Here is a 12,555-nt window from a genome sequence, read left to right on the forward strand (position 1 = left end):
CAAATACGAGGGGACTAAACCACACGCTCTCTCTCTCTAAGAGCCACTGTAGTTTTCATGTATGGGTCAACATAAGGGACTGTCCTACATTGAAACTGACACACGGAATTACAAATCCCTGCTTGTGCTTTAGGTCATGACCTTAATGTAAGGTACATCTCTCTATTTTCACTACGGAACACATTGTGTTAACGTCTGTGTAACTCGGCCGATAAGAAAACGATAGGAAAAAACTTTTGCAATGACAAAAAAAAAAAAAAAACACTGCATCATTTCCTGTTTAAGGTTCCCTTGGAGGTTGTTTTTTAGTGCCATTGTGCACTTTTGTATGCATAAGAGGCACTCCTACTTGATGTTGCACACCTTGCAGTTTCTATGTAGTCAGGGTAAACACACTGCAGCAGACTATGAGGGCTGTACAGGTTTCATTTCACAATGTAGTAGTGAGTATGTCCAAAATGGAAACCTTTTCTCTTTCTAGTGCACTACTTTTGACCAGGGAGTGCGCTATAGGGAATAGGGTGCCATTTGGAACGCATTCCGCATAAAAGTCTGAGGTTAACACAAGCTTAGGAGATCGTACACGTTTTATTATTTGAGATATCATTCAGTTATCTTGAACCTTATGAATTCTAAAGCCTTTTATGTGCTGTATGGGCTTTTTTTAAATGACATAAATGCTTCAGAATGACCAAGATGATCTCATAGAACAAAACGTATATGATCTCGTAAGCCTGTGTTGACCACAGACCTTATTTTTTGGCAATTACCCAAAAACTCCATACATGAGCTACAGTAGGTGTGTGTGTGTTGGTAAAGTCTACACCTGTTGTATACGGCGCAATCAAATTTGATTTGACTTGTGTACCACTCCTGCCTATAGTAGGAGTGGTATTTTTGAGTAAACTTTCCAGCAACCGTCATTATCCAGAGTCACTTCACATCATACAGATAGATACCTTAATTAAAAATTGAGAGGGCTATTAATCCCCCCCTTAACCTTAATTTTGAATTAAGGTTTCTATCTGCATGATGTGAAGTGACTCTGGATAATGACGCTCACTGGAAAGTTTACTCAAAAATATCATGAAAAACGTTGGCCTATACAGTCGGCACAACGTGGTGTATGGTTATAGGATTTGGCGCATTACACGTCTGTGATAATATAAGTGCAACATTATGTTAGTTTATCTGACTAACTGACTGACTGACTGTCTGTTGCAGGAGACAGTCACATAACCACAGACAAAACCCACGTTGTACGATGGTTGTCACTGACAGGTGCTAGGTAGGCCTATGTAACAACCGCGTGATGAGTAACTCTGCCTGAGACCTGAGACCCGAACGCTTACATTAGCTCTAGCTCAGCAGGCTAACACAGTCTTGTGGGCAAGACCCAGGTTCGAACCCCGGTCACTCACATTAGTGCCGTAGCCCAGGTGGGTCTCTGCGAGTTCTACCAGAAGCAGTGAAATATGAAATAAAGTGAGTCTATATAACAGTTCTGAGATAAGAGGGGGAAATCAAACATGACTAATGCGATACGAGGTTCCAAGCCCTAACACACAGAGAAGTATCAAATTCAAAGGGCATCAAAGGTCACACACCGTGAGAGGGTGGATACTCTTGTGAAGTTCAGAGTGCACTGCCACAGAGTGCGGATGTTTTTTCCTCAAGAGTCTGTGCAGTCAGTCGACGAGGGCCAGATTGTTGGTCACAGTGAAGTGACAGGGAAGGATGTTATGAGATGTACGCTGTCATCGTGTGACGAGCATGTGTTGAGTGATGTCTAGGTAGAGCAGAGCTGTCACTGTCTTGGTCTGCTTGGCATACAGTGTATCGTCGCATTTACCCTGATTGTTGTGCACTGTAACGGGATACTAGGGGAGCTTCAATTTCACCACAAAACTGAGGACTTTCAAGATGAACGTTTACTGGATACCCACAATCCTCCTCTCCCTCTGCCTCTCCAGTGCTGCCAACATGATAAGCTCCCACAACTGTAAAGGTAAGACCTGGGCCTGCTTAAAAGCTCACGATCTATAGTAGTTATGACTGAAAATACGATGTATTATGTATACTAAGTACTATCTATCCAGATGTAATGTATGTACATGTAACAACAAAATAAAAACCTGGGGGGGATCGATATGGGCCAAAATTAATAAATAAAAAGCTCTGGGCCAGTTCAGGAACGTTATAAAATGTTCATATACAAATGTATTATGTAGAATAGATACTGTATGAATGTCTGTCAGGTATAATAGGGAATCGTTTCAGCTCTAATTATTACATTTCTATCTGAATGTTTCACCCATGAACTTTGTCATTAACGTTCATCTATATTCTCAGTATTAACAAATGTCACATCAGGCAGGATCCATAGCACTACCAGAACATTCTGATAACTGGAACAAAAGCAAAAAGTGGACCAATCAAAGGGTTGCAGATCATTCAAGATTGTAATGCTTGCAAAGCTGCATGGTTTTATTAGATGTGGATGCTAGTTGCAGTGGTTTGAATTCCTCCAACGCATTACTCAAACTACTGTAGTTAAACCCCTATTACAGATGTGGATATGCTTTAACATCTATACTTCAGCTATATTATGAATAGAATAAGCAGGTGTATGTAATGCATTGAATTGGCTGTTTCCTCATTTTGATAGGACTTTGCAGAACTGAAACGGCAGGGGTGGGGGTGACAAGGATTCAACTAAATGACTCACATTTTCTATTCCACACAGTTACGGGACTGCCTCTTTCCACCGCTTTTTGAAATCTCAGGCCACAACAGTTGTTTTGGAGAATGTTCAATGTGTGGGTTAAAATACTGTGAAATTATGCATGTGAATAATCCAAACATGAGAGTATAAAAAGACTAGGTAAGCCTCAGAAGCCATTACCTGTGTGTGTGTGTGTGTGTGTGTGTGTGTGTGTGTGTGTGTGTGTGTGTGTGTGTGTGTGTGTGTGTGTGTGTGTGTGTGTGTGTTCACCTGATTCCTCCTAAAACACTGGATCAGATGGACATACAGAAGAAATGTCATATTAATCTATTGGCATTGATATTCACTGTATGTCTATCAGTGGAGGCTCCTCAGAGGAAGAAGGGGAGGGCCATCCCTCCTCAGTGAATTTCATAAAATATTTTTGCAAAGGTTTACAGTTTGCAAAGGTTTACAGTAGCCTCAACAGCACCCTGTAGGATAACACCATGGTGTAGCCGGAGGACAGCTAGCTTTCGTCCTCCTCTGGGTAGATTGACGTCAATACAAAACCTAGGAGGCTCATGGTTCTCACCCCCTTCCATAGACTTATGCAGTAATTATGACAACTTCCGGAGGATGTCATCCAACCTATCAGAGTTCTTGCAGCATGAACTGACATGTTGTCACGCATGCATGCGTGCGTGCACATGTTTTACTATACTTGTGAGTTCCAAAAGTCCTCAGAAGTTCGCTAAAATTCTGATAATGTTTAACAAGTAAAAAAGTTATTTTAGGCTTAGGGGTTAGGTTCAGGGTTAGGGTTAGAATTAAGGTTATGTTTAGAATTGGGGTTAGGGTTAGGAGTTAGGAGTTAAGGTTAGGGTTAGGGAGAATAGGATTTTGAATGGGAATCCATTGTTAGTCCCCCAAAAGTCCTCACAAGTATAGAAATACATAGCTGTGTATGTGTGTGTGTTCAAGATCAAAGAGACAAGCAATTTGACAAATGACAGGAGTGGCAAGGAGTGGAACGTTAGCTAAAAAGACTGGTAACCAGAGTAGGTTTCTACTAGCCTGGTCCCAGATCTGTTGACAGTGACTCAATTGCTGTCATTGTCAAGCTAAAAAGTCTGGTCTCACAAAAATTTGTTTGGCATGACAATTCTATAAGGACTTGGCAAGAGAGCAGAAACAGACTGGCACCCAGGCTAGGTTTACACCCCATTGCACTCACCAAATCTTGCTGTGTCAGATCAGTGATTTCTTCAAGGAAAGACGGAGGGAAGTATTTAAACAGAGCCCTTGTCTACTTCCCCATGATATAACGCACACAACTGACGGCCTCTGTTTGACTTTTGACCTTCCCTCACCAGACAAGCTCAGAATGTTCCATGTGGTCCGTGTGTCTGTCAACGGCACTGCATCGGTCAGCTGCCCCAACCTGACAGGCAAGGACCAGGAGGAAATGAGATTCCACCTTTACTTGGGCTTGGTCGAGGTTGGCAACCACACTCACGACAGTGCTCACAACCACAACTCCACAGAGACCGTGAGTCCTGTTGGGGAGGGTCTGGGGCTGAGGGTGAACGAAAAGGACCATACGGTCAGTTTTGTCCTCTCTGGAATGACCACGGAGCGAGCTGGGGTCTATACCTGTGAGGGGCAACCCATGTACCCACCTCCCATTGAGAAAGTACAAGACGAGACTCAGACTGTGGTCCTGGTTGAAGGTATGTTTACTTCAAAAGGAACTAATCTATTGCAAGCACACACAAATTCACACGCATGCGCGCAGGCATGCATGCACGCATAGTAGTTCAAAATGCTATATGTTGATTTGAAGGAATATACACTGAGTGTACAAAACATTAGGAACACCTGCTCTTTCCATGACAACGACTGATCAGGTAAATCTAGGTGAAAGCTATGGCCCCTTAAGGATGTCACCTGTTAAATCCACGTCAATCAGTGTAGATAAAGGGGAGGAGACCGGTTAAAGAAGGATTTTTAAGCCCTGAGACAATTGAGATATGGATTGTGTATATTTGCCAATCAGAGGGTGAATGGGCAAGACAAAGATTTAAGTACATTTGGATAGAATATGGTAGTAGGTGCCAGACACATCGGTTTGAGTGTGTCAAGAACTGCAACGCTGCTGCGTTTTTCATGCTCAACAGTTTCCCGTGTGTATTAAGAATGTTCCACCACCCAAAGGTCATTCAATTAACTTGACACAGCTGTGGGAAGCGTTGGAGTCAACATGGGCCAATATCCCTATGGAACGCTTTCGACACAATGTAGAGTCCATGCTTCGACGAATTGAGGCTGTTCTGAGGGCAAAAGGGGATGCATCTCAATATTAGGAAGGTGTTCCTAATGTTTTATGCATTTAGTGTATATTCTAATGATGTACTTGTGCTTAAAGGCCAAACGGGCCAGTTTCCTGGACCTAGATCATCTTATTTATTTAACTTAAAATGCACTTTCAGTATAAAAACTCAAGTACCCCAGGAGTATACTTAATCTGGATCTGTAAAACTACCCCTTGAAGTTTAAAACTTACATCTCTCTCTCTCTGATTGGTTGGTCAGCATATCAGTGCCAGGCAGGAAAGACTGTGGGATGTGTAGGCTCTAGAGTGGATGGTGTCCCTGTTTGGGCATGGGTGCTGGGGTTCTGGATCACCATCATCTATGGCCTGGCTGTCACTGTCATCGCCTTTGTCATCTGGGTAAGTGGCATCTCGCTTCCTTTACTCAGAGAGATGGTAACTTGTCTTACATCCATGAGGTGCTGCCTCCTGAGATAAAAATATATATAAGTTAATCTCTCAAGCCTTGGCATAAATTCAATGCATAATGAACTATTTAGTCCAAGAATGTAATATAGAATACAGTACCAGTCAAAAGTCATCACACCTACTCCCCTACTCATTTTTGTTACTATTTTCTGCATTGTAGAATAATAGGGAAAACATCAAAACTATGAAATAACACACATGGAATCATGTAGTAACCAAAAAAAGTAAAAAAAAAAATCTAACTATATTTTATATTTGAGATTCTTCAAAGTAGCCACCCTTTGCCTTGATGACAGCTTTGCACAGTCTTGGCATTCTCTCAGCCAGCTTTACCTGGAATGCTTTCCCAACCGTCTTGAAGGAGTTCCCACATGTGCTGAGCACTTGCTGGCTGCTTTTCCTTCACTCTGCGGTCCAATTCATCCCAAACCATCTCAATTGGGATGAGGTCAGGTGATTGTGGAGGCCAGGTCATCTGATGCAGGACTCCATCACTCTCGTTCTTGGTCAAATAGCCCTTACATCGCCCAGAGGAGTGTTTTGGGTCATTGTCCTGTGAATTTTCCCACAAAGCGCAAACCAGATGGGATGGCGTATCACTGCTGAATGCTGTAGTAGCCATGCTGGTTATGTATGCCTTGAATTCTAAATAAATAACTGACCGTGTCACCAGAAAAGCATCCCCATACCATCACAACTCCTCCTCCATGCTTCACGGTGGGAACCACACATTCAGGAATCATCCGTTCACCTACTCTACGTTTCACAGACACGGCGGTTGGAACCAAAATTCTCAAATTTGGACTCCTCAGACCAAAGGACAGATTTCCACCTGTCTAATGTCCTCATGTTTCTTGGCCCGAGCAAATCTCTTCGTCTTATTGGTGTCCTTTAGTAGTGGTTTCTTTGCAGCAATTCGACCATGAAGGCCTGATTCACGCAGTCTCCTCTGAACAGATGATGTTGAGATGTGTCTATTACTTGAACTCTGTGAAGCATTAATTTGGACCGCAATCTGAGGTGCAGTTAACTCGAATGAACTTATCCTCTGCAGCTGAGGTAACTCGAGGTGGTCCGTTCCTGTGGGGGTCCTCATGAGAGCCAGTTTCATCATAGCACTTGATGGTTTTTGCAACTGCACTTGAAGAAACTTTCAAAGTTCTTGACATCTTCTGAATTGACTGACCTTCATGTCTTAAAGTCATGATGGACTGTAATTTCTCTTTGCTTATTTGAGCTGTTCTTGCCATAATATGGACTTGGTCTTTTACCAAATAGGGCTATCTTTTGTATACCAACCCTACCTTGTCACAACACAACTGATTGGCTCAAAAGCATTAAGAAGGAAAGACATTTCACATATGAACTTTTAACAAGGCACACTTGTTAATTGAAATGGATTCCAGGTGACTTCCGCATGAAGCTGGTTGACAGAATGCCAAGAGTGTGCAACACTGTCATCATAGCAAAGGGTAGCTACTTTGAAGAATCTCCAATGTAAAATATATTTAGATTTATTTAACACTTTTTTGGTTACTACATGATTCGAAATGTGTTATTTCATAGTTTTGATGTCTTCACTATTCACTATCTTCACTATTATTCTACAATGTAGAAAATAAAGACAATCCCTTGAATGAGTAGGTGTGTCCAAACTTTTGACTGGTACTGTATGTATTGAAAACACAAGTGATACATGGAGACAGATTTATGCAACTACCACTGCATACATATACAGAGCTCACCCTACTCACTCTCCACCTCATTCTGTGAATTTGATCCTCAGCTCAGACTGAGGAGAGTGAAGTGTTCCCAGAGCGACTACATGAACATCAAACCCAAAACTCCACTCAGGGGGCCCAGGAAGAAGCAGGGGGTCCAGCATCCAATCCGAATGGGACGATACTGATCAGTCATCCTCAGACAAAAGCAACACGAGAGTCGAGCCTTCATTGGCCCTTGAGGGCTGACTGGAGAAACAGACAAAGTTCTTTATGTAAATACAAAAGCTAGCTCTTCAAATTATGTGGTGTACATCTAATTGTTCATCTGATTGTGTGTAAATAAAGAGAGTTATCTTAGAAATGTTAATCAAATAATTATAGTCTGATGTAATATGATCTTCTGGGGAACTATTGAGAATGTAGTTTTGAAGTTGTGGGCAGCATACTATATAAGAAAATATCCCCATGCATACTGTAGAGAACGAACACACGCCAACACACAATTTGGTTATGCGTACAGTCACAGGGACAACCTCTTTGATTTGTAGTGGGTGTGTAGGAAGACCCTAGATCTGTGGTGAATGGAACCACATTTTCACACACTCTCTCTGAGAGCCACTGATTGTCATGTACAGTATATGTATCAAAATCAGTGACTATCTTACATTGAAACTGGCATACTGAATTATTAAATCCCTGCTTGTCCTTTTAATGGACTAATTATTTGTTACTGTACTTGAGTTTTATTTATACCTTTATTTTAACTTGGCTAGTCAGTTAAGAACAAATTCTTATTTTCAATGACAGCCTAGGAACCGTGGGTTAACTGCCTGTTCAGGGGCAGAACAACAGATTTGTACCTTTTCAGGTCAGGGATTTGAACTTGCAACCTTCCGGTTACTAGTCCAACGCTCTAACCACTAGGTTACCCTGCTGGTGTTTCTGGTGGTTCAAATCGAGCATTCCCCAGCTACAGGCCTCTCTCAACAGTCTCAGTGTATTGCAATATTGTCACAACTTCCGCCAAAGTCGGTCCCTCTCCTTGTTCGGGCAGTGTTTGGTGGTCCTTCAAGCCACCATTGATCCATTTTTCATTTTCCATTGGTTTTGTCTTGTCTTCCTACACACCTGGTTCCAATGCCATCAATTACATGTTGTGTATTTAACCTTCTGTTTGTCCTTGTCGGAGATTGTTTGTTGTATGTAGGTGTTTATTGTTATTCTGGTGTGCGATGGTTTTTGCACCCTCTATTTGTTATATTGTTTACTTTGGTTTTCGGAGGTTTTGATGTTTATTAAACAGCTCCGTTTTTACCAAGTTCATTCTCCTGCGCCTGACTTCCCTGCCACCAGCACACACCACATTACAAATATTTTAGTTTTTACCATTGTTTAACCAGATTTTTATAGAACAACTCGTCCTTTAAGGGTTAACTTAAGTAACTCAGCCACAAGGAAACGTTAAAATACAAACAAAACTGCTGTAATGACAAAAACAAACAAAAACACACCTAGCATCACTTACTGTCTACTGTTTCCTTGGAGGCTTGTGTTTTGTGCCATTGTGCACTAGAGTATGCGTAAGAGGGACTGTACCCTGATGTTGCACACCTTGTAGTTTCTATGTAGATAGGGCAAACGCATTAAACCAACGGACTATATTATTTTTTATTTAACCTTTATTTAATCATGCTGGTGATTCAAATTGAGCATTCCCAAGCTTACAGGCCTCTCTCAACTGTTTCAGTGTATTGCAATATTTTAGTTTTAATCATTGTTTACAGATTTTTATAGAACAACTTACAACTCATCCTTTGAGGGTTAACTTAAGTAACTCAGCCACGAGGAAACGTTAAAATACCAAAAAAACTGCTGTAATGACAAAAACAAAAAAACACACCTAGCATCATTTCCTGTCTACTGTTTCCTTGAAGTGTGTTTTGTGCCATTTTATACTAGAGTATGCATAAGAGGGACTGCACCTGATGTTGCACACCTTGCAGTTTCTGAGTAGATAGGGCAAACGTATTAAACCAACAGACTGTTACATTTTTTTTAACCTTTACTTAACCAGGAAAAGCCCATTAAGAACCAGAGTCTCTTTCTCAAGGGAGACCTGGCCAAGAAGGCAGCAACAATCAATACATTACATAATTAAAACATACAACAATACAACATGATCCAGCCTAAAAAAAAAGCATTTACACTCCTCTGTAACAGAGTCTCCCATCAATATTTTAAATTCATTCAATGGCACTAACATATCTAGATGAAACATGGATTGTAGACTATTCAATGCATCTGGTGCACAAGAAGAGAATGCAATCTTGCCTAATACTGTGAATGTCCTGGGGACTTTAAGTAGAAACCACCTAGCAGACCGGGTATGGTAACTGCTGGTGGAGAAGGAGACCAGACTACAGAGGTAAAGAGGAAGTTTAGGGCTTTGTAGATGAACACATGCAAATGTATTTTCTGTGCATATAAAGTGAGGTCCATCCTACCATTTGGTACAATGTGCAATGGTGGGTGAGTGACTTGGCATTTGTAATAAAGCGCAAGGATGCATGATAAACAGTCCAGTCTCTGTAAGACAGAGGAGGTTGCATTCATTTACAACAAGTCACCATAATCAATTACAGCGAGAGGGCTGTACAGGCTATGAGGTGTACAGGATTCATGTCGCAATGAAACAGTAGCTACATACCAAACGGCACCCTTTTCTCTTTATAGTGCACAATTTTTATATTATATATTACATACAGTGGGGCAAAAAAGTATTTAGTCAGCCACCAGTTGTGCAAGTTCTCCCACTTAAAAAGATGAGAGGCCTGTAATTGTCATCATAGGTACACTTCAACTATGACAGACAAAATGAGAGATAAAAATCCAGAAAATCATATTGTAGGATTTTTAATGAATTTATTTGCAAATTATGGTGGAAAATAAGTATTTGGTCACCTACAAACAAGCAAGATTTCTGGCTCTCACAGACCTGTAACTTCTTCTTTAAGAGGCTCCTCTGTCTTCCACTCGTTACCTATATTAATGGCACCTGTTTGTCACACTCCAAACTCTACTATGGCCAAGACCAAAGAGCTGTCAAGGGACACCAGAAACAAAATTGTAGACCTGCACCAGGCTGGGAAGACTGAATCTGCAATAGGTTAGCAGCTTGGTTTGAAGAAATCAACTGTGGGAGCAATTATTAGGAAATGGAAGACATACAAGACCACTGACAATCTCCCTCGATCTGGGGCTCCACGCAAGATATCACCCCGTGGGGTCAAAATTATCATTAGAATGGTGAGCAAAAATCCCAGAACCACACGGCGGGACCTAGTGAATGACCTGCAGAGAGCTGGGACCAAAGTAACAAAGCCTACCATCAGTAACACACTACGCCGCCAGGGACTCAAATCTTGCAGTGCCAGGGGTGTCCCCCTACTTAAGCTAGTACATGTCCAGGCCCGTCTGAAGTTTGCTAGAGAGCATTTGGATGATCCAGAAGAAGATTGGGAGAATGTCATGTGGTCAGATGAAACCAAAATAGAACTTTTTGGTAAAACCTAAACTCGTCGTGTTTGGAGGACAAAGAATGCTGAGTTGCATCCAAAGAACACCATACCTACTGTGAAGCATGGGAGTGGAAACATCATGCTCTGGGGCTGTTTTTCTGCAAAGGGACCAGGACAACTGATCCTTGTAAAGGAAAGAATGAATGGGGCCATGTATCGTGAGATTTTGAGTGAAAACCTCCTTCCATCAGCAAGGGCATTGAAGATGAAACGTGGCTGGGTCTTTCAGAATGACAATGATCCCAAACACACCGCCCAGGCAACGAAGGAGTGGCTTCGTAAGAAGCATTTCAAGGTCCTGGAGTGGCCTAGCCAGTCTCCAGATCTCAACCCCATAGAAAATCTTTGGAGGGAGTTGAAAGTCTGTGTTGCCCAGCAACAGCCCCAAAACATCACTGTTCTAGAGGAGATCTGCATGGAGGAATGGGCCAAAATACCAGCAACAGTGTGTGAAAACCTTGTGAAGACTTACAGAAAACGTTTGACCTCTGTCATTGCCAACAAAAGGTATATAACAAAGTATTGAGAAAGTTTTGTTATTGACCAAATACGTATTTTCCACCATAAAAAAAAAAAAAAAAAAATCTGTCGTGGTTGAAGTGTACCTATGATGAAAATTACAGGCCTCTCTCATCTTTTTAAGTGGGAGAACTTGTACAATTGGTGGCTGACTAAATACTTTTTTGCTCCACTGTATACTACAGTGCATTCGTGAAGTATTCAGACCCCTTGACTTTTTCCAAATTTTGTTACATTACAGCCTTATTCTAAAATGGATTAAATTGCCCCCCCCCTCATCAATCTACATACAATACCCTGTAATGACAAAGCAAAAACACGTTTAGACATTTTTGCAAATGTATTAAAAATCAAAACTGAAAATCAGATCAAATCAAATTTTATTTGTCACATACATGTGTTGAGCAGATATTGCGGGTGTCGCAAAATGCTTGTGTTTCTAGCTCTAACAGTGCAGTAATATCTGACAGTAATATCGAACAATTTCACAACAATATACACAAATCTAAAGTAAAGGAATGGAATTAAGAATATATAAATATTTGGGCGAGTAATGTCAGAATGGCAAAGACTAAGATACAGTAGAATAGGATAGAATACAGTGTATACAGTGGGGAGAACAAGTATTTGATAAACTGACGATTTTGCAGGTTTTCCGACTGACAAAGCATGTAGAGGTCTATAATTTTTTTATCATAGGTACACTTCATCTGTGAGAGACGGAATCTAAAACAAAAATTCAGAAAATCACATTGTATGATTTCTAAGTAATTCATTTGCATTTTATTGCATGATATAAGTATTTGATCACCTACCAACCAGTAAGAATTACGGCTCTCACAGACCTTTTTCTTTAAGAAGCCCTCCTGTTCTCCACTCATTACCTGTATTAACTGCACCTGTTTGAACTCGTTACCTGAATAAAAGACACCTGTCCACACACTCAATCAAACAGACTCCAACCTCTCAACAATGGCCAAGACCAGGGAGCTGTGTAAGGACATCAGGGATAAAATTGTAGACCTGCACAAGGCTGGGATGGGCTACAGGACAATAAGCAAGCAGCTTGGTGAGAAGGCAACAACTGTTGGCGCAATTATTAGAAAATGGAAGAAGTTCAAGATGATGGTCAATCACCCTCGGTCTGGGGCTCCATGCAAGATCTCACCTCGTGGGGTATCAATGATCATGAGGAAGGTGAGGGATCAGCCCAGAACTACATGGCAG

At 41.3% G+C, this 12,555-nt stretch overlaps 1 protein-coding gene across 1 annotated transcript; it reads left to right on the forward strand.

Moving 5' to 3' along the window:
- Nucleotides 1-1,656: 1,656 nt before the first annotated feature.
- LOC135543606 (T-cell-specific surface glycoprotein CD28-like) lies at nucleotides 1,657-8,540 on the forward strand. The gene is made up of 4 exons (XM_064971006.1): nucleotides 1,657-2,008; nucleotides 4,081-4,437; nucleotides 5,299-5,438; nucleotides 7,294-8,540. Exons 1-4 carry the CDS (start codon nucleotides 1,924-1,926, stop codon nucleotides 7,414-7,416), a joined length of 705 nt encoding a protein of 234 aa, XP_064827078.1. The 5' UTR covers nucleotides 1,657-1,923; the 3' UTR covers nucleotides 7,417-8,540.
- The last annotated feature ends 4,015 nt before the right edge of the window (nucleotides 8,541-12,555 follow it).

The sequence above is a fragment of the Oncorhynchus masou genome, chromosome 7 (genome assembly GCF_036934945.1).
Source record: "Oncorhynchus masou masou isolate Uvic2021 chromosome 7, UVic_Omas_1.1, whole genome shotgun sequence".
NCBI lineage: Eukaryota > Metazoa > Chordata > Actinopteri > Salmoniformes > Salmonidae > Oncorhynchus > Oncorhynchus masou.

Coding starts and splice junctions, on each gene's coding strand:
- LOC135543606 (XM_064971006.1), top strand. CDS start 1,924: ATGAACGTTTACTGGATACCCACAATCCTCCTCTCCCTCTGCCTCTCC. Junction 4,438..5,298: donor GACTGTGGTCCTGGTTGAAG/GTATGTTTACTT, acceptor TTGGTTGGTCAG/CATATCAGTGCCAGGCAGGA. Junction 5,439..7,293: donor TCATCGCCTTTGTCATCTGG/GTAAGTGGCATC, acceptor TTTGATCCTCAG/CTCAGACTGAGGAGAGTGAA.